Consider the following 26,082-nt stretch of genomic DNA (forward strand, 5'->3'; position numbering starts at 1 on the left):
TGACAAATATAGCTAGATGGAGTCAGTCCTCATTCTGATCAGAAATATATGCATCAATATTTACATTTAATGCTTTCTTCCGCCTGTTACATACATTTGCACATAACTAATATGCTCCTTTTACCCGTTTTCAATGGGTACAGGGTGTAAAATAGGAAAAGAACCAAAAACGAAATCAAATAAAAATAAAAATCAACGAGAAAGGCTTTAAATGCACCTCGCTTAAGAGACTGGGCAGCAATCGGAACGCATTAACCTGGGGAAAAACTAATTACTGGCATATCTCTGGCACTGTCTCGCTCACTCTCCCTGCGCCACCTTCTCTCTTTCTCTCTCTCTCACACACACACTCACGCTGTGTTTAATGCCTCCGTTAATTACCTTCGCTTGGGGATTTTCACCGCTTACTTGGAATTTTATGGCATTTCTGTTGAAAACGCGTGAAAAGTTCTCAAGTAGGCAAATGAATATTTGTTTTCCCAATAACGAGAGAGACAGTCGCTGTTGCTAAGGCTGTTGCCAGTGCCGTTTAAATACTCTGTGCCTTAAACAAATTTTTAAGTAGGGACTCATTATTTAATTTTTTTGACTTACTTGTAGGGCAATTGAGTTGAAACTATAGCTAACCCAAGTAACTTAGCTTAACTAAAATCAAATGTAATAAGGTTAATTACCAGGATTATTTGGTTCGCTACTCGAACCATCTCAAAGGTTTCATAGGTACGGTTTTATAGCTAACTCAATAACAAATATATAGTACTGTCTTCTGAGGCCTTCGGCTATGTACAATATCCTTATGTACATATGTATGTATATCCTTTGTGCACAGCCGAAAACCTCAAGCAAATATTTCACAGTTGGAAAAATGTTTTTTTTTTTATCCATCATAGAAAAAGTATCTAGAAATAAAAAATATTACTTGCAAATCAACAAATAGTAAATAAAAATAGAAAACTATGTATATAATATATATTAAATGGAATGGTATATATGATATAAATATACAAATCACATTACATTAGCAGAACTTATTTTTTCTATGCATACTTAAAATATTCTATTTAGTGCATTATTTATAAATTTAAATAATAATTAACTTTTACTTTTTAGAAATTTGTAATGAAAATATTTATTGATTGTCATGGCGAAAATGAAAAGGATAAGCCTCATTTTTATAGTAAAATTGTTTTCCAGGCCCGAATTTCCCCATTGTAGAAAACAAAAGCAAATTTTAATAGGGTAATTCTAAATGTGTTGATAATTTCTTAAGGTTTTGTTAAATTTTCCTAAAAGTATAGAAAATAAATATAAAAAGAATGTAAAAACAGTTCTACGCTTGAACAACATGCATACTCTTATATTGTAAAACATCTCTTTTTGAGCAAGAAAAATAGGCCAAATTTTTTATGTTCTTAGGAAAAGAGATTTTTCTTTTTTGGTTTATTTCAAGCAACCAGCTTGAGTTGAATAAATATTAAAAAATGATTTGTTATAAAATCTGTGGAATATAATGCCAGGGTGATTAACGATTAATGGCAGCTGCAGGAGGGCGTTGTTTAGTGAACAGCCAATCCCCTGCCAAATGCAAAATAGGCGCAAAAATCACAGCAACAACTGTGGTCAGGCCGCTCTCATAATGGGCAACAAGTTTTTTGTTGTTGTTGGCCGTTACAACTGGCGAGGCCAATGCGAAAGGATTGCATGTGATTGGATCTTTTCGCTGGCACTGGCCCAAGCCCAGGCTCTGGCACTGGCACTGGCACTTGCAGCAGCAGCGGCAACAAGAGCAACAACAACGAATGGAGCCCGAATTGATGCAGATGCAACGTGATGCTTGTTGGTAATAAAATTGGTGCTTAAACGAATCCACTCACAGCCATTTAGCAATATCAGACATGGCTGTAAAATTAACAGAGCAACACACAACGAACGATGCTCCAAACAACCAGCGAGGGAACGGCCCCAAGTATATCCGTGCCTGATGTTGTTGCTGCCATGTGCAATTATTTCTTTGTTGTTGCTGTTGCAATTGCCTTTTGGCCGCGCTCGCTGCGCGTTAATAATGCAGGAGGAGCTGGGGCAGCGGTTGGGCGCGCGCTTGCAAGCCAGAAAAAAAAAATGGCAGACTGGTTCCGCAAGCCCGAGCCCGAGCCCGGCCAGAGCAGACCCAAGCCAGGCCAGGCCAGCCATTGCGTCTGCAGCATCAGGCACTTAGCAACACCCACTTTAAGATCACGACAACGATGACAACAACAATAACAAGCAAGCGTTATCTAGTAGGATAGTGCTTGACCAAGAAATACCCTATAAAAGCGTCTGATGGGAGACACAGCTACTACATATCATATTATAGCAGGTGCATGAGAATAATCTGTGAGATTTACTTAAAGAGAACAGTTAATAAATCGATAGCTATCGATTTGTGCAGAGTTATCGAAAAATAAATTTAAGTGTATGGCAAACGAAAAAGTGCACAGTAAAGAAAAACGTAGCATAAGCCTAGAGTAAGTACCTTAAATTTGGAGACACTTTCTCATCTAGTATCGATGATTTATCCTACTGGGATCGATAGTTATCGCTTTTCGTGAAGCCGTGCAGAGGTATAGTAAATCTAAAATGAACATGGACTTGCCAAACAAGAATCTATACGTCAAATATATGTTTCGAGTCGGAGTTCTTAAAAAGTTGAAACATCTTTATCTGTTATGCAAACTGCAGGTATTCAGATACACATGGATAAATTTTAAAAAATACAGGGTATAACCCGTGCCAGTGCAATATGCAGCTTTCTATGTCAAATTTATTTTTTTTTTGTGTCCCAAGCCCAGCACCATGAAAACGTTTCGCTCCCAGCCCCCCTCAGCCAAGTCTGCCCAGTGCTAACTGCAGAAAAATTTATGACAAAAGCTCATGAGCTTTTGATGAACCAAACGGCGCAGTTTTATAAACACTAATCCTCTTGAAAACGACTAAAAAGGGTATGATGATTAAACGCAGCACCTCGAATGGCTGTCGGAAGTTTGGTCTGTTTCAATTTATCCATAACTTATCCCCTTTCGAGGAAATCGATAAAAATCGTTATCGAAATCCTTTTGTTTGAGCATATCTGGAAACATTTCAAAGCGAGATACAATACAACTGATATGTAGAGTCTACATCCTGTAGTATGCACAGATACCTCTCCCTGTTTTCCCCAAAAATTGTACATCTTTCCAGGTATTTACACACATTTAGATGTGTGTGTCTTTTGTGTATGTGTATGGCAATACGAATGTGTATAATGGCGGCTTAGCACTGGGTGCAGAGTATCTCTGTAGCCGAGCATACTAGACTGGAGTGCATTTACTTGTTTTATTGAGTTTTTTAAAATTCTGACAAGCGTTTTTGGGGGAGCTCTTTTTGGTCATGTGGATTGCAGTCTGAGCCGTGCACGATCGCATTAATTTATTAATTTAATGGCAAAAACGTTATGCGGCCCGCGGAGGAGAAGGGTAGAGTGTGGTAGAATGGTCGAGGGGGCGGGAGGGAGGTGGCATATTTTGAAGAACAAGTGGGAGGATGCGGAGTACCTTCAGGCGAGCAGCGCATACACACGGGGCGTTTCTAACAATTTTATGCCAGATGAGCGCCTAAATGATCGCGATCAGTTACCTGCCCCAGCCCCATCCATCCAGCAGCTGGAGCCGGGCACCAAGACCAGACACTGAGGCCCGGCAAACGTGCGTCCACTTAAACCGCAGACAATCTTCATTATGGACACTGCAGGGCACACAGCTGCAGCAGCTCCGATTCGAGATACACCCGAAGATGCTGATGGAGTCGCAGTCGCAGTCGCTGCTGCAGCGGCTGCTGCGGCTGCTGCTCATGTTGTTGTTGCTGTTGCTGTTGCCGCTGCCAGGTGAGGTGTTTATTAAGGTGTAATGCAATTTTTCATATTTCCTTTTATTTAACTCGCGCAGCGCGCGTGGGCGGAGCAACTGGAAAATTGCAATAATATGTTTGTGTATCTTTTCCTTTGGCCAGCAACAAAATGGATACACAATGCAGGCCACGGAAAAGCGGCGGCGGGAAAGCCGGCAACACGGCAAACGGGCGAAACGGCGCAAAAAGTGTGGCAACATGTTTGAGGTTTTCGCTTTTCCGACATAAATAATGGTCATAAATTGAGCATGGCCGGAGCTAAAAATTCAGTATTTATAGCCAAATGATAAAAATAAGATTTATTAACATTTTGCTGCCCCGCACTAGCCGCACACACACACACACACACACACACACGCAGTTCTCTTGCGATTTTCACACACCCCGAAAAAAAAACCAAGAACATTACAAACGGCTGTGAATGACTGCTCAATACTCTGTTCAAGTACTAAAGGCGAACCCAGGAAGCACATCACGACTCGCAATTTCGAAATTCTAAATATGTGTAAATAAATCCAATAGTTGCAGCACGAGCTATTAAGGCTTTCAGATCGAGTCTATCTTAAAGACGTATTATTTTAATCCAAACCAGGATAAAAATTTAAGGTATTTCGGGTTTAGGTTCAGCTTTTGAAGGCTGAAAAGCAAGATATTTATTTGAATTTAAATTTGAAGGAAATTTGAGCATATGAATTGTGGCTTTACAACTGCAGCCCGACTGATGTGACTTTCAAACTGTGTGCACAGACGAACTTGTGAACGTAGCCTGATCTTAAGATGCGGTCTTCAAGCTTTTGGCTGTAAACGTTACTAATATCAGTTCCAAAATTGATTTAGATATCGATTCTTATCAACGGGTAGCCCTTGGAAAACTTCGGATTTCTACAGACACGCCTAACCTTCCCTCTTGCATCTGTGAACAGGGTATTCAAATGAGCAGAGAGAATGCGGCGCTGATGCCGGGCAAGAACATCCGTTCCGCTTCGCCGTGTGGCTGATCCTGCACCCAAAGTGCACGTATAAATATTTAATTCTTTTTTTTTTAATAATTTTTGCGTTTCAGTTAACGCTTGGCTGGAAAGTTGGCGAGCAACCAACTAATTAGTTTATTTTTTTCAAATTTTTTTTTTTTTGGCTACATTGTAAATGTGCCAAGTAGCTGAGCTATTCCTTGGCTCTGGCCTTGTTTTAGAGCTCTTGGACAGCTATCAAACTGTGGACGCGCCTTTTATGGCGTTTCACAATTAGTGCAACGCAGCGCCTGCGGCAGCGGCTGTGCCACAAACAAGATTTCAATAAGAAAATCAGAAAATCAAGCAAATGTAGCAGCCAAAAGCCAAACAACAGCAACAACAACAACAACTGCGACGCACACGCAGCCTGATTTTAATCAAATTCACAGCATTGTTTGCCTGTCAAGCAGCAGGCAAAGGGCGATTATCACAGGCGCAGGACGAGCACGCCGGCGAGGACGAGCACGAGGACGAGGACGAGGACGACTAAGAAGGCGCGACGATAGCGCAAAGGCCTGCATATTGTTGGAGTTGCTGTTGCTGGCTTGTTGGGGCAAATTCCAAGCGCATTTCATACAGCACCACAGGCAAAAAAAGAAAAGAATGCTCTAGTCGGCAGTGCCCGACTAGCAGATACCCTAAACATAGCACCTTATATTACTCTATGCATATGCACATATATATATGTACACAAAACTAACACTTTATAGCACTTGGTCCCACAATATGTATGGGTAATGCATTTTTGATTACCTTCGGTGCTTATAGTCCGATCTTTAAGGAATTTGCAGGGCTTAAAACTGAAATTGTTTCTTATGTTCTTTCTCTTCAAATGGATATTTATCGAAATTATGAGTAAGGTATAAGAGAATATTTATTTCAAATATCACACCTTTAAACAGGCGACTCTGCTCGTCATTTTGATCTAGTATCATATCAGCCTCCATCTGCTTGTTACACACACTTGCCCACAGTCTTCATACTCTCGTTACCCATTCTCAATGGATTTAGGGTATTTAAATAATAATAACAGCAACCAGCCATAAGGCTGCTCCATATTGTTGCAACAAAGGCAACGGCATCGGCATCGCGCGTGACCACAGCTGCCCCCAAGCGCTGCGGAGCCCACCCACTTATCGGAGCATTGCTTTATGGCATTTTTTGCTGCTGACCGACAAACAACGCGCCTTCATCATGTAAAATAATGGAAAACTCATGAATATCATTAAGAAACAAAAAAAAAAATAAAACACCACGAACAGGCATTAAATTGTTGTAATAACAATGAAAATGCGATGAGCCGCAGATAGAGGCTTAAATTTAGATTAACCGCATTTTCAAATGTGTAACGGCGCCAGGTCAACGCTGACGTCACATGCTTTTTATATTTTTAAGTCAGCTGGCAGTCTTAGGGTGCTGCCAGATCAGTAAAAACACAACATCACATATCGCCAAACGGTCACACTCTTAACTATTGCACACAGTGAGTTCGATACGTTTGTGTGTGGAGGCATTCGATAGAACTTATCGCTACAAAATATTCGCAAACGTTGTCGAAAGTGTTGTCGATGCGTTTCGCAGCGATTAGTTTATTGTTTGTTAAAAGGTAAATAAATGCAATAAATGTTTTTTTCGTGGAAATTTTTACGCTTCTAAACATCATAACAAATAAATTGTGTGTAGTGTGCAAGCAGAACGGTTCAAATATATGATCAACTATTAACATTGAGTGACAATTTTCTCTTGCCCAGCTCGATTTACTGTATAATTTGTGCGTCATCATTGTCTTGGCTAGTGTATTGTAAATATGTGCAATATTGTTGACGAACTAAACAATTTGCCGGTGCACTGTACATCTTGTTTCGCATGTGTTTGTTTGATTAGAAAGTCGGCTGCCGATATTGTGGGTGTGAATACCGTGCGGGACGCGAGGCGCAAGCAACAGCAGCTACGAAAATTTCTCATCGTACGTCAAGGCGAACTCCGCGCTAAATAAAAAATCATAATATAATCAGCGCTCGCCGACACCCGCTGGCCTAGAGCTATGCTTTTTCCCTCTCTCTCTCTCTCTCCCTGTTTCTCTCTCTTTTGCTATCTGCCGCCTGACGGCTGCTACGCGCTCAGTGACGAAATATTCTGCTCGACGACGACGCGTCGGCACGCGTAGCTCTTTGTAAAGGTCACGGGCGGACACAGGAGGCGGGCGGCAGTTGTTGTTGCGCTTTGTTTTGTTTTGCGGCGGAAAGAACGCGAAAATACGATGATACAAAAAATGTTTGTCGGGTGAAAGCTACCGCTTAATGCTCTGTTTTTATTTTAATAACAGCTGACTCTAAGACTGTTACCGTAATGCCGTGCAACTCAAGATTTGACTAGGAAATAACAGTTTTAGCCATTTGTGGACGTGGATAGAGACATTATCTGATGCGGAGTATATGTATATGCCAAGTTTTAAACGAACTCCATATACTCTCTTTTTCATTCAAGCAACAGAGTATTAAATTCGCTTTTTGTTTTGTTGTTGTCAGGCGGCAAGATGGATTTCGCCAGCGTACTAAATAAGAGCGAACCACACCAGCGCACCATTATCCACCTGGACATGGACTATTTCTATGCTCAGGTGGAGGAGCTGCGGGAGCCCACACTGCGCAACCGCCCGTTGGCCGTTCAGCAAAAGAATTGTGTGGTCACCTGCAACTATGTGGCACGGGCGAAAGGAGTTACCAAGCTGATGGGTATCACAGAGGCGCAACGACTGTGCTCGGATCTGGTGTTGGTTAATGGCGAGGACCTGGCACCATATCGCCTAATGTCCCAAAAGATATTCGATCTGCTGCTCAACTACACGCCAGATGTGGAGAAGCTGGGATTTGATGAGAACTTTATGGATGTGACGGCGCTGGTGGATTTGCGGCAGGCTCATGCAGCCGAGGCACAGCGTAAGCCACCGATTGGACACATTTACCCGGCGGATGGCACAGCACTGACCGCATGCAGCTGTGGCTGCGCCCAGCGTCTGGCCATAGGCACGCGCATAGCCCAGGAGATACGTGACGAGCTGCATCTGCGGCTGGGCATCACCTGTTGTGCAGGCATTGCCTATAATAAGCTGCTGGCCAAGCTCGTGGGCAGTCGCCACAAGCCCAATCAGCAGACTGTACTAGTGTCCACCTATGCGGAACAGTTTATGCGGGAACTTAACGATTTGCATAGCGTCACAGGCATTGGCCAGAAAACGCAAACACTGCTGTTGGAGGCGGGCGTTTCCACTGTGGAGCAGCTGCAGCAATGCGACATGGAGTTTATGCGTAAGAAGTTCGGCTTCGAGACGGCAACCAAACTGCGCGATTTGGCATTGGGGCGCGATGGCAGCTCCGTGCGTGCAACGGGCAAACCCAAGACGATAAGCGTCGAGGATGCCTGCAAGACCATCTCGGTGCACACGGATGTGACGGACAAATTTCGCATGCTGCTCAAGCGGCTGATGGAGCAGGCAAGCAGCAACGTCTAAGTGAAAACAATTAGAAACTCATTCGTTTATCCATTTACAGGTGGCCGAAGACGGTCGTATACCTATTGCCATCAAGGTAGTTCTGCGCAAATTTGATTCCCAGAAGAAAACCAGCCATCGCGAAACCAAACAAGCTAACATATTGCCCTCCCTCTTCAAGACCTCGGTATGCCCTGGTGAGACAGGTGTTTGCAAAGTTCAGCTGGCGGATGGCGCATTAGATAAGCTACTTAAGATCATAATGCGTCTTTTTGAGCGCATTGTGGATCTGAAGAAACCCTTCAACATCACATTGATTGGCCTGGCCTTCTCCAAGTTTCAGGAACGCAAAGTTGGCTCCTCGTCTATAGCAAATTTTCTAATTAAAAAAGCTGACCTGGAGGTCCAGTCCATTACATCTCTAACGAACACGAGTCTCACTAGTCCCACGTCGGAGAGCAGTCCGACAGCAATGAGCGGCGATGAAGCCGCCTTTCGTTCGTCACCCACAACATTCAAACCAAGTGATCAGTTTTATAGGCGACGCGCGACCACAGCGTCACCGGTGCCCATGCTCTTGGACAATGGCTCCGAATCGGCGGCAACCAATTCGGATTTTAGTGATTTCTCTGAAACCGAAGTGGAGCCTTCGCCGAAAAAGAGTCGCATTGGACGTGTGCTGGTCAATAAGCGCAGTCGCCTGGCAGTAGATGCGGCGGACACGGCCGCCGATGTGGCTTCGCCGAGCAAACTACGCGTATGCGATCTGCGGCTAAATTCACGCGACAGTGAAAAGGATTTTCCCATGAGCCCCATAGCCGCGTCCACATCTGGAGCAGCTGCAGCGCCACGCTTTCGCACGATTCAGCCACCCAATACGCTGCTCAACCGCATCGATGGTAGCCTGCGTTTTATACCCACACGCACGGCAAGTCGCATGAGCTCCAATGCCAGTTCAACGGCATCATCGCCGCTGCCCTCGCCCATGGATGATACGGTTAGTGCGCCTAGCACGCCCACCATGGCGCCAGCGTTACAGGTGGCCGCACCAGCGCCCAGTGTTGCTGACAGTGGCGCGACAACAGAGGCAGCCACTGGTGATTCACTCGCAAATCTTGCCTGCCCCGCCGGTGTAGATGCGCAGGTGTTTAAGGAGCTACCCGTTGAGCTGCAGAATGAATTGATTGCCTCGTGGCGTAGTTCGTTGGTGGTAGCTGCAGCCAATGCCGTGGAGCAGGCAACAACAAGCAGTGGCAGTAGTTCAGCCAACACCGGCAGCAGTAGCGGCGGCGCCAGTGGCGCCGGCAGCACCACACAAAAGAATACCCTATATCGTTATTTCCTGAGGAACAAGTGATGTCGTGTAGATGCGTTCAACGCAAATTCTGCCTATTTTAGATTAAAAACGAACAACTTATGCATATATAATACTTTATATTTTTATAGGTTTGTGGTATTAGCATGTATTTTAAATGTAAATGTCTATAGATGAGCTGTTGATGAAATTCCCAATTTGCATTATTCAGTACATTTATTAATTCATATACACTTCATTAAATACTCACATATGTGGCCACATACATAATTGTTAAGGTGCCCTACTTAAGCTTACATTTTTAAACCTTGTTCTTTAACCATACAAACAATGCTGAACTGGAACTTTTGTATGAGCTCTCACATTTTACATTTATCGCATATTCGTTAAAAATACAAAAACAAGCGTATTCTTTGTTTAAGAAATTATGGGAATCTGTCCGCTTGACTTGATACAAGTTAAATTTAAATACAAATAGGAGTTTTGTAGTTTACCTCAAAATGGCAACAACGAAATTTGTACAAAAAAAAATTATTTATATATCAAACAATATAAAATTTGTTTAGGGCGACCTATTATCATACATTTTAACTATATAACTACATAATAAAATAAAGATTAATTTCAAGTCTTTGAAGCAGTGAATTGATTCTGTGTGTGTGTGTGTTTTCAGGGAAATGGCAACAACAGCAATAACGACGACAGTAACATCGCAAAGTTCAGTGGCTCAGCCAGCCGCATTTGATAAAAAACTTGCGCAACGAGATTTCCATGGGACTACCCAAAGATGGAGCACCGCTTAGGCATACCGTTTTCAGGGAAAGATACGTTGTGGGCGTAATGTTGTGCTTTTTGCAAACATCCAGCTCGTTGTGCGTGAGCAAATTGCTGCCCAACGGCTCTGGTAGACGCTTCAACTCATCCAACTGGCTGCGCAGTATGTAGCTCATACTGGGCGGCTGCTGCTGCTGTTGCTGCTCCTCTGTCGCACTATTGCTGCCGGCGGCGGCCTCGTTTAGCTGCGACGGCATTTTTGCGCCGCTTTGCAGCAGCTGCTGCTGATGTTGTGGGTTGCCCTTCGCTGCTGCTGTCGAGTGTGGCAGGTTCGCCTGGGCTGCCGTCATCGTAGCCGTGGAAGTCACTGCCGTCGCTGTTATTGCCGAGTCCAACGTCATCCCCTGACCCATGCCCGTGTTCAGCCCCATCGCCGCCGCCGTCGCCGTCGTCATTGTCGTCGGCAGCATCGTTGTCGTAGCTGCCGACGATGTCCGATAGCTATCCAAGTAGCTTCTGCTGGGCAATAATGCGCCGGAGCAGGTCGGGTCGCCGATGTGGTGCATGCTTCTTGGTGCGATTGAACTTGAACTTGCCTCGGCGCCGCTTAACGGTTCGCTGTAAAATACCAAGCATTAAATTTATATACATATATATGTGAATTATTTCATGGAATAGGCAGACTTACGCCTTTCTGGGATTCGCTTGAGGGGAGTGCAAGGAAGAGCTTAGCGGCCGATGACTTCCATTGTAGGGATGTGTGTTGTCCTGTGGTTAAACATTGTCTTATACAACCATTCAAACGCTGCGAGTTGGGCGCGTTGATAATACAAAGGAGCTGAATATCGTGAAAGTGAGACAAGAGACAAGGAGAACAGTTTCATTGCGTTGCGATTCAACTAACATAGCTAAGAACCAGAGCTAGAAAACAATTAAGCTACTTATTAATCGACTGTCGATCGATAAAACTACAATTTCCAGTTGCCATATTGTTTTCCAGCTCTAGCAGACACGATATTCAACTCGCCATGCATTCAAATTTGGGGGGACACGAAACAAAGAACATGGCCAACTTACTGTCTTCCCATGGCCATACGGTCCCGTTGAACGATGTGTAGCCACCGCCGCATGCTGCTCAAAGTGCCGGCAATCATCGATCTTGGTGATGCCATTATAGCGATAGCGATACAGCTCCGACTGTCTTATGCGGAGCTCCTTCTCGCGCTCCAGTGAGCCCAGCAGGCGTTCGTACTCATTGCAGGAGTAGAACTGTGCAAAGACACGAAAACGATCACGGAATTCCTTCTGCTCTTTGCTCAAGCCCGGATGCAATGCATAGTTGCGATTGCGAAAGAAATTGGACACTAGTTGATAGTCACGCACCATGCGTTTTCGGCGTGCACGCTCCCGAAGGCGACGTGTATAGATATCAACGTGCGCCAGCTTTAGCATGACATCAACTTCCACATCCTCTGAGCTGAATGTAATAGTAGAGATCAACTGTTCAGCAGTTGGATCATATTCGCGTTCAAAGCTATCACGATTGGGCATATAGCCCAGTTGAAGCGCTTCCTCGTTGCTTATCTCTAGCGGTGGCAGGCGGGCAAGTGCATTGGCGCCCAAGGGCCCAGTATCATCCTCCGTATGATCGATCAGAATAGGTCGTTGCAATTGCGCAGGCGTCCATGTGGCCTTGCCAATGGTGCCGTTAACAAACTTATTTACATACTCCTCTTTGGCATCTTCAGCGGACTTGGTTTCAATATGTTTGCTAATGTCCTCCCAGTTTCCAAAGCCATACTGTTCAATGGCATCCAGCAGACGAATCTCCTCGCGTGCCGTCCAGGCGCCTTTGCCGCGGAACACGCTCAATATGGCAGTGCCGGTGTCCATGAACTGATATGCGTGATTGTTTTGATGGGCGCCAATCTCTGCACCAGTAGCGAAGCACTAGAAGAAAAAATGCAATTAAGAACGTTGTCGTCTGTTGCTGACTGCCAAATACTCTGTTCATAATGTTAAAACAATTGGTTATGAGGTTGGTTATTCTAAGTAATCCACGAGTCGCCGAACTTTTGACTGTGACTAATAAATATCGATCTCGAAATATAAAATAATCAGTAGAATACCTGCCAAATCTGGTGACTCTGGTTGGAAAACTATTAGATATCGATTTTTTGTATCGAAAGTCTAACATTATTTCAAACGAATCTACGGAAGCATATATTCCGAGTTTCAAGTCTAGCTTGAAATGGACACCAAACCAATATATTACACTATGTGAACAGAGTATAAAAACATATTCAAACACATACACATACATATACATATATATTTTAACATTTTCGTTGCTGCATATACAAAAAACAGCTGTTCAAAAACAACATTGTGAAATCGCCCGGCTATATGTACAGTTTTAGATGCGTCAGCACAAACACACATACGGGGGCCAGCTCTTTTCGCGATGTCTGTGTCAGTGTGCGTCAATAATGTACATGTAGGTGTGGTAGCGTACACACACACACATATACATGTTCTTATACTTACTTGCAGGCACAGATCGAAATTTTCGCACTCAGCACAATGCACACGTATGCCCTGGATATCATCCTGGCAATTAGTGCAATTGTACTTTGTGAACAAGTCCGCAATTGTGGTCATTCCGACTTTAAATAGCGCTTTTTCTTGAATAAATGAATATGCGAAAAACGCACTATGCGACAGACGCCATCTTGGCCCAAGAACAGAGTTGCCATATCGCTCAAAACATGCAAGCACCCTTGTTTTGTTGGTGTGACCAGCGCAACAATAAGCGACTAGCTTGCGCGCGTAAATTAAAATATCATTTATTTTTGGTTACAATATAATATATATTTATTAAATTTCAAAATTTTAATTCGAGAGTTGCCTTTTTCTTGTAATAATCAATTTGTTGTTACGCTAATATCACAAAAATAATATATAAAACTAAAATATGAGAAATTGTTGCATAATATCAAACCGAAACCAATGAAATATATAAATACAAATTTATACATATGCATATAAATACCGATAAGTCTGTGTTTAAGCTAAAAACGAAAATAACGTAAAAATGGTAAGCAATTAGCTGAATATAAATACAACGGTGGTTACGGGAAGGAACACTTATTAAATTATACAAATTTAAATAGCGATTAAAAAGCAATTAAAGTTTGTAATGCAAATGCGTTGAATGATATACCGATGCTTAAATCTATAAAATAAGGAAATAGGAATTGCGCTGGGCTTTTAACGTCTTTTAGGAATTACAATGAAGCTTGCTAAGATAAGGTTATATTAAGATTGATTAATATTGGTTAGTTTTATACGTTGAATATGTTTTATAATATTGCTGTGTCCTTCCGAGCAGCAGCCGCTTTGGTGTGAGTGGGTTCTCAGGACGAGGACTAGTTTTTGTTTGGTTACTGTTGCTAGTTTGCTTAGACAAAAACAAAAAAAAAAAAAAAAAACTAACAAAAAAAGGATAAAATCACGATATGAGAACTTTAACATAAATCTTATGGCAAGATGTTGTACAGCTGCGTTTTAAAAACGTACACTTTACATAAACACTTCAATTCGAATACCTAAAATCATCTAAATAAGTCTATTTGAGCGCCAAATTCGTGTTGAGAGTCGCGCCTGCTTGTGGGAGAGCACACGGCTAGAAATATATTCATTTTATTATCATATATATTTGATTGATGCTTATCGAGATTCACAAGCGAGCAAGTATCTGGCAGTTGGTCGCAAAATTTGTCACAGTTCACAGTTGTCTCTATTCGATATTGATTGCGATTTTGTGGCGTAAGGAACTAAGAAATACGATCCACTCACTTACAGGCGCGACGGCAAGCATTGTCATGTGCGACAGGCAACAGCCCCAAATAAAATAGAGCCGCCTCCTTGTCACCGCAACGAAACTCATAAGTAGTTGTTGATTATAATGCCCTGGTCGGGGCGAACATAAAGAAATGCAAGAGCTTTACCTAAAACATAACTATTAACTAATTTGGTATGTAAAGTCTTTGTGTCTTTAGCCACAATTTGATTATGATAAAAATTCCATGGCGTACAGTAACCGGCTAAGCAAACTAACAACAGCAACAACAAATAACTACCAGTTAACTCACATGGGGATTCCTTGATTATTATCAACGGATCACACTTTGCGGCTGCTATATTGCTCGGCTCTTGTTGTTGTCCTGTTGTATCGTCTGTTACGTTCTGTTGTGTGGGTATTGGCAAGGAAGCATCTAAACGTTGGCTAAGCATGGCTACAACTGGCGCTAAGGCCAGACGGGGATTGTGATTGGGGCTGGGAGCGATGTTGGCTTGGTTTTGAGTCACACGAATATGCAGCTCTGTGCATAAGTTGTGCTCGGAAACATTCTGATCGCATTGGCTGCGGCTGCATCGTTCAATTCTATATGTCGTTGGTGCGGTATTATTAGGTGGTTGTGGGCTAAGTTGCTTCTTGATAAAATACTTGTGGGTTTTGTTCATCTTTAGTTACGGTTGAATCTGCTTCTTGGGTTTTTTTAACTCAGCATCTTCGTCACGCTTAACTTCAGTGTAACGCTCGCCCTTAAGAGATACAATCTTATTATCACGATAGCGCACAAGCTTGCGCGGCTCCATTTTGGGAACCACCGGCTTATACTCGCGCTGAGTGGCATTCTTGTCCACATAGGAGTACCTAAGGATCAACAGTTACGTAAGTGCAACATCACATTTAATTTTGTTACAATATTTACCTTGCTATTATGCGATTCTTCAGCTCATTGTCATCAACCACGATATTCTTCTTCATGCCCACAGTATAACTTTTGTCGGTCAGGCTCTGATTGGTCTCCTGGCGATGCAATAGAATTTGAGTAGCGCTGTCAATGTCGCCCTTGGATATTGCAATGCAATGCTTTATCTGCAAACATATTATATAATTGTACCCATTATACAATACTACTAAGCGACGCTTGATCCGATAAAGGCGTTATTCACCTACACAATTTATATTGTGTAAATTCGTTTCACATAGCCCCAAAAGGAGCTACATGAATCATATGTCCGACATACAATAGAACACGGGGCATTGGGAATTACTCTCCCATTTAAATACAATTCGAGCTCACCTCCACGTAGGCGGTGTCGGGAAACATCTCCTGCAGCACCTCAGCCTCATCCAAAAAGTAATCGCAATTGGAGCTAGAGCTGTCAGTGGAGCCTCCATCACTAGTCTCAGACAAGTGCTGAGAACGCTTGCTGCTGCCGCCACCATTGACTCCGCTGCTGCTGCTGTTATTCGAAGATAGTTCGTCCTTTTCGGAGATGGAAGAGTTGCGTGCACGCAGTTTGGACTCTGGTATAATGCTGGACAAGCTTAGGGCGCTGCAAGGCGACACACCATATATAGAGAATAAGGCAAATGAAAATGATTGAATAAAATGTTATGACTTACTGGAGCGATAAATTGACCGTGTTGTGGTTGCCTTGATTCTTTTCCATATCGGTTAGCTCGTTGGCCAGCTTGTATATCCATTCGCAAATGACGCCCTGATCAATGGTGGGGAACTCTTCAAAGTATGCGCCCATCATCTCGACAAAGCCCTCCACATCAAAGCAAGGATCCTGCGAAGCTTCCTCCAGTATAGATATGATATAGGAGAGTACAATCTCATCCACAACGCTAAAGTCGGCACCTGGTATGTGCGCACTGACGAACTGGACAAGACTCCGCTTCACCATCTCGTGTTGCTTTTCCAAATTTGTCATGGTTGCACTATTGTTTAGCTGTTTGTTTTGTTGATTTAATTTTTTTTCTTTGCTGTTCGGCAAATTTCTGTGAAGTATATATGTGTGAGTGTGTGTGTGCTATTGGTCAGCCGAGCCTAGTGGTATTTAATGCAAAATGTGTCGCTTAGTAAATTTGGTGTAAAACATTAATATCACCTGGACTTTAAGACAAACTTGAAAACCGAATACGGTTTAAATAGCGTATTTTTTGCTTGCTGCGCCTTTCTTTTGCTGCTTCTTCTTCTTCTTATTTTCAATCAATAATACTTTTGCAGCGCAATTGTGATGAATATTATCGTTATCGATAGAAAAATACCATACATAAAAAGTATCAGTATAATACCGTATATGCGTGCAAAATTTGAATTAAAATACAACAGCTATTGCAAATACCAAGGAACTTTTTGCGCTTGTTGATACGCTTTTGATAAATAAAAAGTCTCATATTCATGGCTATACTCCTTGCCGCTTTCGTCATGAAAGCTGATAAAAATATAAAACGTAGCCATTAGAGATATTGAACAGAACATATTATATATTTATATATATGATCTATACGTTGCACTGCAATGCAGTAAGTTGTGTAGAGAAATGTACAGAATATTATATTAAATATATAAGCTCGTTAAGAATAGACCGTATTGTATTTTGTATATTACAACGATATCAAGTTCGTAATTGATAATCATTTAAGAAAAAAAGTAAATCACATGCTACCCATGCGGATTTATTTCATTTAGGAGAAAACGTTTCAGATAATGAAAAGTTTCCGCAACTGGTCTACGACGGCTAACTAAATTCAATTTGGCAAATATCGATATGTTTTCCAATCATTTCCAATTTGGGCCGATAGGTATTAGCGGCAACAGTTATAAAGCCCACTATTTTGATATATTTCACAGCACTGATAACAAGGGCTAGTATTCAAATGTCTTAAAACACAAGTGAGCTTTGTCGCATGTCAGTTTAAATATATTTAACAATTATGGACTATTATGGGACACAAAACGTTCAATATAATGAGAAACCTTATTGACAAGCTGTAAAAATTACATAATAGCTGCACTCCACGTCGGCTTTCACTCAGCACATATATGATTACAATTGTTAGCTTGTTACTTGCAGGTAGAAAACTAAACCAGGTCAACGTTTTAACAAAGTCAAGGCATCGTTCTGATAAGCTCACATTAGCCGGAGCTAGCAAAATCTCGGCCAAGGAGCTGCTAAACCTGCCGCTGAACTATGTATTCGTATCAGTATTAGTTGCTCGTAGCGGTAAACTCTATCATATTAAACGATTGTAGTATTTATATTGAAGTTCAAGGTCTCAATCGCTGCTAGACAAAAGAGAATCGAGAGAATCACTAATTAAAAACCACACGAAGCGCATACCAATGATAAACATACTAAATATGTAAATGCAATTCGGTTGTGAAATATGTATTTTAAGACTAAAGACCCGGAAGACTGGTGAGCCGGTATTGGGACAATTGAATTGCCTATTTGGACTGGAGCAAATATTGGTCCATGTAGTTAGCAGTTGGGTTTTGGGAAAGCTCTGACTGTTCGATGGGCCATTTTTCCCATAAATGAAATGTGTTAACTGGTTTCGCATTTGCGTAATTTCACATAAAATACCGTAATGGAGCAGCAACATGTCATAAGAGCTGCCTTTTTAGTTCGTGCACTGACATTACAATTTGTTGCCGTGACAATGATAATAAATCAATTAAGTGGAAGCTATTTTTACGCTTCTTAGCGTTTGTGTAGATATTGTTTTTGTATATTTCGACGGGCTTTTATTTTGGATTTTGGATTTACCGGGCGATATCATCTCGATGTACAGCGCGTGACTCTTTAAAAGAGGTTAATAAACTTTTTAAAAATAAACAACAAACATTTTGCACAAAATGGCAATTCAGAAGAAAAAAAAACAGTTTTGCTTTCTTTTGGCCCGCTTAGCATTCGCATTAATTGCTTCAAACTTGACCTTACCACCAAAAATAATAAAAATGAAAAACGCAAATATAAAAAAAATAAAATAACCCTCCGCAACTCAAATCGGCAATTAACGCGACTTCGACTTGCATCAAGCCGAACAACAAAGAAACGGCAAATGGATTGACCAAGACCAAGCCGAAACCAAAGCGACAGGCCTGGGCCTGGGCTTTTGCTTTGACTGTGTGCGTGTGTGCCTGTGTCTGTGTCTGTGCCTGTGTCTCTGTCGCTGGGCCTGGCTCCACGTTCTGGCCGCTGCCAGCGCTGGCCGCGCAGCGTCGTCAGCGACGTCAACGCTTCGGCCGGCGGTTGAGCGCGCATATTTTGTTTATTTATACAGCCGAGCGTGTAGAACTCCGTATTAGTGTCTTCTTGGCGTTCGCCGTTGACGGTTTTCTCGTATCTATTTTCCCAGCATATCCAGTGTGAGTTTCTGACAGCAGCTCAGTGCTTCGTGGTGCAGTGCGTGTGAGTGTGTGCGTGCGTGTGTGTTTGTGTCCAACGGGATCATCGCAGGCAGTCAAAAAGACCAAACAAACAGGTACGGAAGTGTCTCACTTGAGTTATCGACAATAGACCAGTGTGAAAGTGAAACCTATCGATAACACATGCATAAATTAGTATTGGCCAATTGTGTGCAGCTTTTGACAGCTGGGCAGCGTCCCCAAAGCAAACAGTGTGGGCAGTGCCAAACTGGCTGCTAAATCATTCTGTCAAACTAACCTGCATTGCTGTGCACACAAAGCTGGTGATATTTGCACCGACCTGGGCTCCAGTTGGTCGACGGGGCACAGCTTGGCTGCCTTGACTAATTTGTCGTTAGTTGCAATTTTGTTGCTCTTTGCTAATGCTTCTTTATTGGTGCTTGGCTCTGGCTGTCTGATTTTTTTCTAGTTGACCTTAACCCAATGCAATGCACATAGATTAAGTGCTGAAAACTTGTCTGAGGAGCTGCTGTGCTGCTGCTTGGCTGCAGTTGCAGCTACTTGTGCTGCTGTTGCTGCAATTTTGCCAGTCAGCCAAGGCCAAGACTGACAACTTTGAGGCGGCCAAAACTAAACGCTTTGAACTTGTAATCAATAAATGGCGATTGCATTGCAGCTGCACCAAGATCAAATCTAACCAGCTACTCCGCTGCCTTCGCTCACTGCCCCGCACACACCCAACTTCATGGCTAGGCCCAAATATGGAGCATTCGCTTTCGAGCCAAATCACGTGCAATAGTCACAAAAGCTATTGACAACATGAAAAGGCCCGAATAGTCAAAATCCAATTAACGCTGCAAATATTTACTAACTAATTAAACAGTGCCTCTTTGCCGAAGACGAACCTGTTGAAAACGCAGCGTGTCGACTAAACTTTGGCCCGACAGTCAAATTAATTCGTAGTCAGTAAATACATAAATTTGGCTATATAATATATGACCGCGTGTCTGCAAAACTAAATAATTAACCTCTGCACTATCCCCAACTAACGCACAAATACACAAAACGCTTTTTGCAAAGCAATTTATGTATTTGGTTTTATTGTTGTACAATGGAGCATGTGCTCTACGAGCCTCATTTCCATACGGTGTACTCACCGTACCGTGCCTCGTAGAACCGTAGACCGTTGGCTACTACTACAATAAGGAAATCTATTAAGTCCAAGTTGAGCCAAAAAAAAAACGGCAACAAAACACATTAATATAGCTCATAATAGGTTTAGCCAAACTTGAAAATTAATGTGCAATGTATTAATGTATATATATATATATATATATATATATATATATATATATATATATATATATATATATATATATATATATATATATATATATATATAATTTTTTTCATGTGTGCATATATGTTTGTATATATTTGTGCATATGTGCAGAAATACTACAGAAGAAAAGTGAAATATATGTCCAAATAGTTTTATTTTTTGAAAGACTTCGTTTCGTTTTACTTTAAGAATTTCAGTTTCAATTTTTTAATTAAAGTTTCCAAAGGTACTTAAAAAAAAAAATAATATATATTCAAAATGAGATACTGCAGAACTTTATCTACAGCTTTGGATGAGTCATAGAACAGCAGAGGACGTCTCAGTATATACTATCCAACTGGCATTTGCGCACTTGCATCTTGTTGTTCTCTCTGTGTATATATAGTGCTATATAGAAAAGTCTGTGTCTACGAGCGATTGTTTGATTTGACTTAGCATATATGCGTGTGAAAATCTCGTTACAATGTATGCGCACACCAAACATCCGTGCCGGGGCTTAGATCTGGTGCTTTTTGGTGGTACTTTGAGTCTGAGCTTGGGGGTCACACGGCATTTGTGTGAAAAACGACAGAGGGAAAATTATACAGACAAAAAAAATCAACACATTTGTCGCCCATTGCCCTGTAATTATTTGCCCAGTGCAATTATCTAAGTGCAACTAGCGAGCTGCAGATGCAGCTGCACTAAAGATCATTTATTGCGGCGTGTGAAAAAAAAAAAAACGAAAGAATAGCTTTACCCAGATGTATTTGTATATATACGAATCAGTGCCAGCCAAACTGTGCTTGTGCGACCTTAGTTCACTTGGCTCGGTTTGTTTTTGTCAGCTGTGGCTCATATTTTTTTGTTTTTGCTGCTTCTGATTTCCCCACAATAATTAGATGTCAAGCATTTGGAGTAGCTTCAGTCTGGACACTATTTTTGACACGAGTTGTCGATGCTGCTGTAATGAAAAAACGAAAGAAAAAACATAAAATAAAAATCGAACTCAGCGATTCTGACAACGCAGCGATTTTATTGTTGTTTTAGAAAAGCAACCATTCGAGACAAATACACGCTGTTAAAGGCTACGAAATTCGCAAAATCAATTATGCATACAAATCAATTTTGCGCTGCCTGCGCTGCTGTTTTCTTCCCCGCTCCCCTACTCATCCATTATTGCTTTCATTTGTTTATATATTTATTTATTTATATATTTGAGCAGTTGGTTTTTTTTTTGTTGCTCTCAACTAATGAGGCGGAAGAGCCTAGGCATATTGACAGCTCAGACTGCACGGCCAGCGGCCTTTTGGCTTACAAAACGATGGCAAACTGTAGCAGCTCATAAGGTGCGCTTCCCAAACTGGGCAACTGGACAAGGGCAGGTGCAGTAGGTGTCAGCTGTCCAGCTGTCCAGCTGCCGAGCTGTCGAGCTGGCCGACTGTCCGTCGTTTCGCGTCACATTTTTGGTCATGATAATGCCGCGCAGCCCATTTTCCTGTCTCCAGTGTCAATCTGCTGCTGACGCTAGCAGCTCGGCCCAGCCTGGGCTTGCATACAAATCAGTTACGGCGGGGCTCAGCAGATTTGCCAGCGTCACTGGTACGCTTCGCTTCGTTCCAGGCACGGTCCGGTCCACCATAGCTGGCCTTTGGGGCTGTGAATTGTCTGGGCTGCAAATGTGGCACAGTCGTTGGCATTGCAGCGTTCGTGTAAGATCAGTTTGATAGAGTCATCAAATGTCCACAGGTGACAACAGTTTTGCAACTGTCACAGTTAGCCAGCTCTTCAGATGCTGATGCATATTGTCACAGATATATATATATAACAAGCATACGCCAGGTGTGCTGTACGAGTTTTTGGAGTTCGCGTGTCGCCCATGTGCATAAGAATTCGTTATTAGAGCAGACTTTTTGATTGATCAGCTAGGCTTTGGATAAAACGTTTAACAAAAACAACAAAAATACTAATAATTATAGTATCCCTATAGAAGTTTTACAAATTAATAAACACCAAGTTCAGTTCAATAATCGCGGAGGCCCGAGGCTGTTGAAATTCCAGCCGACAAACTGGAAATTTCCAAGAACTTACACAAAATACAAAACCAAAATTAAAAATACATAATCCAAAAACAAAATACTGGATTCAACGGCGGCCCTAGCGAGGCCGTCAACCGGAAGTGTTGGCTATGTTACGGTTCTAGGCACTAGATCAAATACGTTTACTCAAGTTAAACATAAAACAAGTTACCCAACGGGGCTCACACAAAACGAAACGTAAAGTAATTGCAAATTAATGCCTCTTAATCATTTTCTAAGCACATTCAGTTAAATAGATATGTTTGATGTGCACACAAAACAGAAACCCCCTCCCTAGCTCCAACCAAAAAAATGTGTGCTCAAATTTGTTCCGCGTGCAATTTAAATAGCAAAAAGGAATAAATCTGTATATATAATATTTAAATAAGCGAGCCATAAGCGAGTTATACAAGCAGCAGATGTTGCTATGTAAATGCTTAGAACATTGCTTTTATGTGTCGCGGTATCCGTGTGTGCGTGTGTGTGTGTGTGTGTGTGTGTGTGTGTGGGAGCCTGCGCCATCTTGAATACTAAAATCTCACATGTGTGTAGCTACACTTGGCATCTGCAAGATGAATGCCAAAGTTATACGACTTTAGTGCCAAGGCGAAAAATTCAAATCTAGCCTTGTAGAATGCCACTACACACACACACACACACACACACACACACACACACACGCACACACGAGCACACACTAATACCACAGCACAGCTTGATCAGGTCTTTCAGCCACCAAACCGCTAAAACCAAAAGCCATCAAGAAGCCGCGCGTTTTAATTATGCGAATTCTCTTATTATTGATTTTTTTTTAGTTTCATTTTAGTTTTTGTTTTTTTGTTTTTTTGTTTTTTTTTTGTTATATAGCAACTACTTGTTGCACCGGCTTGGCATTGATCAATTGAGACATTTGTATAAGTGCTTGCTGCAGCCTCTGTGTGGAAGTTGCTGGCGTCATTTATTGCTCATACGGTTTTGGGCTTGCGTCGAACACCCGCCGCCGGCAGCGGCCCCTTTTGCATATGGGATAAGCATTTTCTTTTCATTAAATAAAATATTTGCGTGCTTAACTGCATTCCTATGCCGCGCACGCTCACCTGGCGAGCATAATCAAGCACCCGGCTCCAGGCAACAGCAATAGCAACAGCTCCAACCCGTCTCCGTCTCGGAGCTAAGCCGGACGTGCGCGGCCTGTCTAAGCAGCGGTCAGCTTAGAATATTTCATTCAATAATTTGGCAACACGCTCTACAGACGTCAAGCGCCCAATTCATTAAAAAAAAAAAAAACAAAACGAAAAAACACGCTCGAGCTAACGAAAATTTCTAAATGTTTTGCGATCTCTTTTTTATTGCAGTCGAAGCTAAACTAAAATGACGACCTACATGAAGATATTCGAGGAGCGCATCTCCGGCCTGGCCAAGGGTGTGGGTAAGTGTAGCCAACTTGATCTACATATTGTTCAATTTGTATTAAGCATATAACTTTATGGGGACAGATGAAACTGTGGATAGCTGGTTTCTGATGAGCTCACCGGCTCCCGTTGTGGCTGTCGTTCTGGTTTATTTGGCATTTGTGCTTAAGATTGGGCCGGAGTACATGAAGAATCGCAAGCCAATGGATCTGAAGCGTATTATGGTCTTGTACAATGCCTTTCAGGTTTGCTACTCCATTTGGATGTGTCGCACGGTAAGTACACGTGGCGTATACTTAACAGAGACAGATTTTGAATTATATAAAACACTCTCTTGTCCACAGTCCATCAAGGAGAGCAATGTCATGGCATCGATATTATCAAAGAAATGCGAAATAAATCGCACACGCGAACAGAATTTGGCACTTTATTCGGGCGCCTGGTTCTATTTCTTTTCGAAGATCATTGATCTGCTGGACACCACGTTCTTTGTGCTGCGCAAGAAGAACAATCAGGTCTCGTTCCTGCATGTCTATCATCATACGATCACAGTGCTCTTCTCCTGGGGCTATCTGAAGTATGCGCCCGGCGAACAGGGCGTCATCATTGGCATTCTCAACTCTGGTGTGCATATCATTATGTACTTCTATTATATGGTCGCTGCGATGGGACCCCAATATCAGAAATATCTGTGGTGGAAGAAGTACATGACCAGCATTCAGCTGATTCAGTTCGTTCTCATCCTTGGCTATATGTTGACCGTCGGCGCCAAGGGCTGCAATATGCCAAAGACACTAACCTTCTTCTTTGTGGGCAACACGATCATCTTCCTCTATTTATTCGGCAATTTCTATCGCAAGACCTACAACAAGAACAAGAGCGTCGATGCCAATGGTCATGCCATACGCAATGGTGGCAGGAGCCTGAACCTGGCGCAGTCGGCGCTGCGCGCTGCCGGCGGCATGGGCTGCATGCCGATGCCCTCCAAGAACAACAACAACAACAGCAGCAGCGACTTCAAGCCCTACATCGATCTGAACAACAACAATGTGAAGCCCCTAAAGGTGGAATGAGCCATTTGGCTGTGCACGGGGCTTGGTGGGGTTTCTTTGTTTTTAGTTTAACTTTACGTTTTGTTTAGAGCAGGGCTTAAGTCTAGTGTTAAATGTTTAAACCATAACCCTAACTGTATATGAAATGATTCTGAATAATGAGCTTCTTAAATGTAGAATGTATAAAGTTTATGCCAAACAGCAGAAGATTACATCCAAATACCTAGGCGTGTAAGTGTTAGTGTGCGAGTGTGCGTGTGCCTGAGTGTGTGTATGTGTGTGAGTGTGTGCGTGTCTGTGCATTGCCCTTAGTATTGAAATGCAAGAAACTTATTGTTAATTTTTTATTCGAAATTTGATTGTTTCCAATTATATGATTTCTGAACAAAATAAAAAATCCAAATTTATTTCAACTTTTTTAAAAACTAAAGGAAAAAAATCAATTTGATTTTTTATTACTATCTCTAATGTGTTCTATGCGTTCTAAGCCATTTTGGCCTTCGAGTTCTTTCTAATCACCTGACAAACCAGTTGTCTTTCAATATATATATATGTATAATATATATTTATGATGGCCGCAGGGTTCCCCCAAGCCCCTGAAATTTGAGACTGAAAGACTGAACTGAAAATTAGCTCGTGTCAAGCGATATACTAAATTTATGCAGATCCCAACTGCTGAGTTTCTATTATTGCAGTGATTAATACCCAGACAAATCACAGGCCTTCGACTCGAAATCGACTCGCGTGCCTTATAATTATGCAATTGTTTCTTATTTTATTCGTATTTTTTTTAATCTGTCATAAAAACAGGTTCATCCAGCGATTCGCTGAGACATTATGGCGACTCTTAAGAATCACCAATTCAAAGGAAATTAAAAATTCAAATTCCTTTTATTTCATCCGATACTCAGCTACACATGGGGGCAAAGGGTATATTATTATTATTATAGCCCGATATATGTATGATGTTTAAATAGTTTCTTATTTAAAACTTTGTGCTCGAAGCGGCAAAGAGCTGTTCTGGCATGCTGTCCGATGCGAGTCCATGCCGACTAGTTATTCCAGAAATTAAAACGCGAGGGACTTAACAGAGTCGCGCACCCTTGTTCAGGCAGTATATTATACCATTAATCACCACATATGCAAATGAATTTAGAATGTTTCTCAACGAGTCGTGTCTTCCAGAGATCAAGCATACATCGATGTGTCTATCTGTCTTTTTGGTAATCTTTATATATAGATTGACAATTTGAAGGTGGAATATTTTATGCGGTTGTTATTAGAACCTGAACCTATTGAAAATTAGTGAAACGGGTATAATTGTGTTATGCTAATTGATGTAACCGCAGCAGGAGACTTCTCCATGCCCATAAAGCATATATTTGCTCTGTGTCATCGGCCGAGTCAATGAAGCTATGTCCCTCTGGCCTTAAGACAGTATACGAGCTAGAGATCTGCAATTTTGAGCG

General features: G+C 42.0%; 4 protein-coding genes across 12 annotated transcripts; 2 read left to right on the top strand and 2 right to left on the bottom strand.

Annotated features, from left to right (window-relative positions):
• The first annotated feature begins 6,470 nt into the window (after window positions 1-6,470).
• On the top strand, window positions 6,471-9,803 carry LOC115771901 (DNA polymerase iota). 3 transcript variants are annotated; one of them, XM_030717787.1, is made up of 3 exons: window positions 6,471-6,540; window positions 7,463-8,427; window positions 8,486-9,803. In XM_030717787.1, exons 2-3 carry the CDS (start codon window positions 7,471-7,473, stop codon window positions 9,779-9,781), a joined length of 2,253 nt encoding a protein of 750 aa, XP_030573647.1. In that variant the 5' UTR covers window positions 6,471-6,540; window positions 7,463-7,470; the 3' UTR covers window positions 9,782-9,803. The 3 variants fall into 3 exon arrangements, with proteins under 3 accessions (XP_030573647.1, XP_030573649.1, XP_030573648.1); XM_030717789.1 differs by lacking the exon at window positions 6,471-6,540 and adding an exon at window positions 6,730-6,735; XM_030717788.1 differs by lacking the exon at window positions 6,471-6,540 and adding an exon at window positions 6,756-6,900.
• Window positions 9,804-10,406: 603 nt separating this feature from the next.
• On the bottom strand, window positions 10,407-13,266 carry LOC115771903 (transcriptional adapter 2B). 3 transcript variants are annotated; one of them, XM_030717790.1, is made up of 4 exons: window positions 13,061-13,263; window positions 11,591-12,463; window positions 11,202-11,281; window positions 10,407-11,131 (listed from the first exon to the last, which is right to left on the bottom strand). In XM_030717790.1, exons 1-4 carry the CDS (start codon window positions 13,172-13,174, stop codon window positions 10,459-10,461), a joined length of 1,740 nt encoding a protein of 579 aa, XP_030573650.1. In that variant the 5' UTR covers window positions 13,175-13,263; the 3' UTR covers window positions 10,407-10,458. The 3 variants fall into 3 exon arrangements, with proteins under 3 accessions (XP_030573650.1, XP_030573651.1, XP_030573652.1); XM_030717791.1 differs by lacking the exon at window positions 13,061-13,263 and adding an exon at window positions 12,519-12,601; XM_030717792.1 differs by having other exon boundaries at window positions 10,937-11,131; window positions 11,202-11,351; window positions 13,061-13,266.
• Window positions 13,267-13,706: 440 nt separating this feature from the next.
• Window positions 13,707-16,584, bottom strand: LOC115772063 (CUE domain-containing protein 2). Of its 2 annotated transcripts, none has more exons than XM_030718008.1 (5): window positions 16,484-16,584; window positions 15,993-16,373; window positions 15,667-15,922; window positions 15,292-15,458; window positions 13,707-15,233 (listed from the first exon to the last, which is right to left on the bottom strand). In XM_030718008.1, exons 2-5 carry the CDS (start codon window positions 16,304-16,306, stop codon window positions 15,047-15,049), a joined length of 924 nt encoding a protein of 307 aa, XP_030573868.1. In that variant the 5' UTR covers window positions 16,307-16,373; window positions 16,484-16,584; the 3' UTR covers window positions 13,707-15,046. The 2 variants fall into 2 exon arrangements, with proteins under 2 accessions (XP_030573868.1, XP_030573869.1); XM_030718009.1 differs by having other exon boundaries at window positions 15,993-16,422; window positions 16,484-16,583.
• A 2,121-nt stretch (window positions 16,585-18,705) lies between these two features.
• LOC115772050 (elongation of very long chain fatty acids protein 7) lies at window positions 18,706-25,020 on the top strand. 4 transcript variants are annotated; one of them, XM_030717990.1, is made up of 4 exons: window positions 18,706-18,866; window positions 23,505-23,578; window positions 23,646-23,836; window positions 23,906-25,020. In XM_030717990.1, exons 2-4 carry the CDS (start codon window positions 23,521-23,523, stop codon window positions 24,632-24,634), a joined length of 978 nt encoding a protein of 325 aa, XP_030573850.1. In that variant the 5' UTR covers window positions 18,706-18,866; window positions 23,505-23,520; the 3' UTR covers window positions 24,635-25,020. The 4 variants fall into 4 exon arrangements, with proteins under 4 accessions (XP_030573850.1, XP_030573853.1, XP_030573851.1 ...); XM_030717993.1 differs by having other exon boundaries at window positions 18,710-18,750; XM_030717991.1 differs by lacking the exon at window positions 18,706-18,866 and adding an exon at window positions 22,038-22,352.
• Window positions 25,021-26,082: the final 1,062 nt, after the last annotated feature.

The sequence above is a fragment of the Drosophila novamexicana genome, unplaced genomic scaffold, assembly GCF_003285875.2.
Source record: "Drosophila novamexicana strain 15010-1031.04,08,12 unplaced genomic scaffold, DnovRS2.1 tig00000108-arrow-pilon, whole genome shotgun sequence".
Classification (NCBI taxonomy): Eukaryota; Metazoa; Arthropoda; class Insecta; order Diptera; family Drosophilidae; genus Drosophila; species Drosophila novamexicana.

Excerpts from the sequence above, each read along its gene's own strand:
- LOC115771901 (XM_030717787.1), top strand. The coding sequence starts at position 7,471 with ATGGATTTCGCCAGCGTACTAAATAAGAGCGAACCACACCAGCGCACC. Across the intron at positions 8,428-8,485 it reads TCAAGCGGCTGATGGAGCAG|GTGGCCGAAGACGGTCGTAT; the intron begins GCAAGCAGCAAC and ends ATCCATTTACAG.
- LOC115771903 (XM_030717790.1), bottom strand. The coding sequence starts at position 13,174 with ATGACCACAATTGCGGACTTGTTCACAAAGTACAATTGCACTAATTGC. Across the intron at positions 12,464-13,060 it reads ATTTCGATCTGTGCCTGCAA|TGCTTCGCTACTGGTGCAGA; the intron begins GTAAGTATAAGA and ends TTTTTCTTCTAG. Across the intron at positions 11,282-11,590 it reads CGTATGGCCATGGGAAGACA|GACAACACACATCCCTACAA; the intron begins GTAAGTTGGCCA and ends GTTTAACCACAG.
- LOC115772063 (XM_030718008.1), bottom strand. The coding sequence starts at position 16,306 with ATGACAAATTTGGAAAAGCAACACGAGATGGTGAAGCGGAGTCTTGTC. Across the intron at positions 15,923-15,992 it reads ACGGTCAATTTATCGCTCCA|CGCCCTAAGCTTGTCCAGCA; the intron begins GTAAGTCATAAC and ends GTCGCCTTGCAG. Across the intron at positions 15,459-15,666 it reads CCGACACCGCCTACGTGGAG|ATAAAGCATTGCATTGCAAT; the intron begins GTGAGCTCGAAT and ends ATATGTTTGCAG.
- LOC115772050 (XM_030717990.1), top strand. The coding sequence starts at position 23,521 with ATGACGACCTACATGAAGATATTCGAGGAGCGCATCTCCGGCCTGGCC. Across the intron at positions 23,579-23,645 it reads CGGCCTGGCCAAGGGTGTGG|ATGAAACTGTGGATAGCTGG; the intron begins GTAAGTGTAGCC and ends TTATGGGGACAG. Across the intron at positions 23,837-23,905 it reads CCATTTGGATGTGTCGCACG|TCCATCAAGGAGAGCAATGT; the intron begins GTAAGTACACGT and ends TCTTGTCCACAG.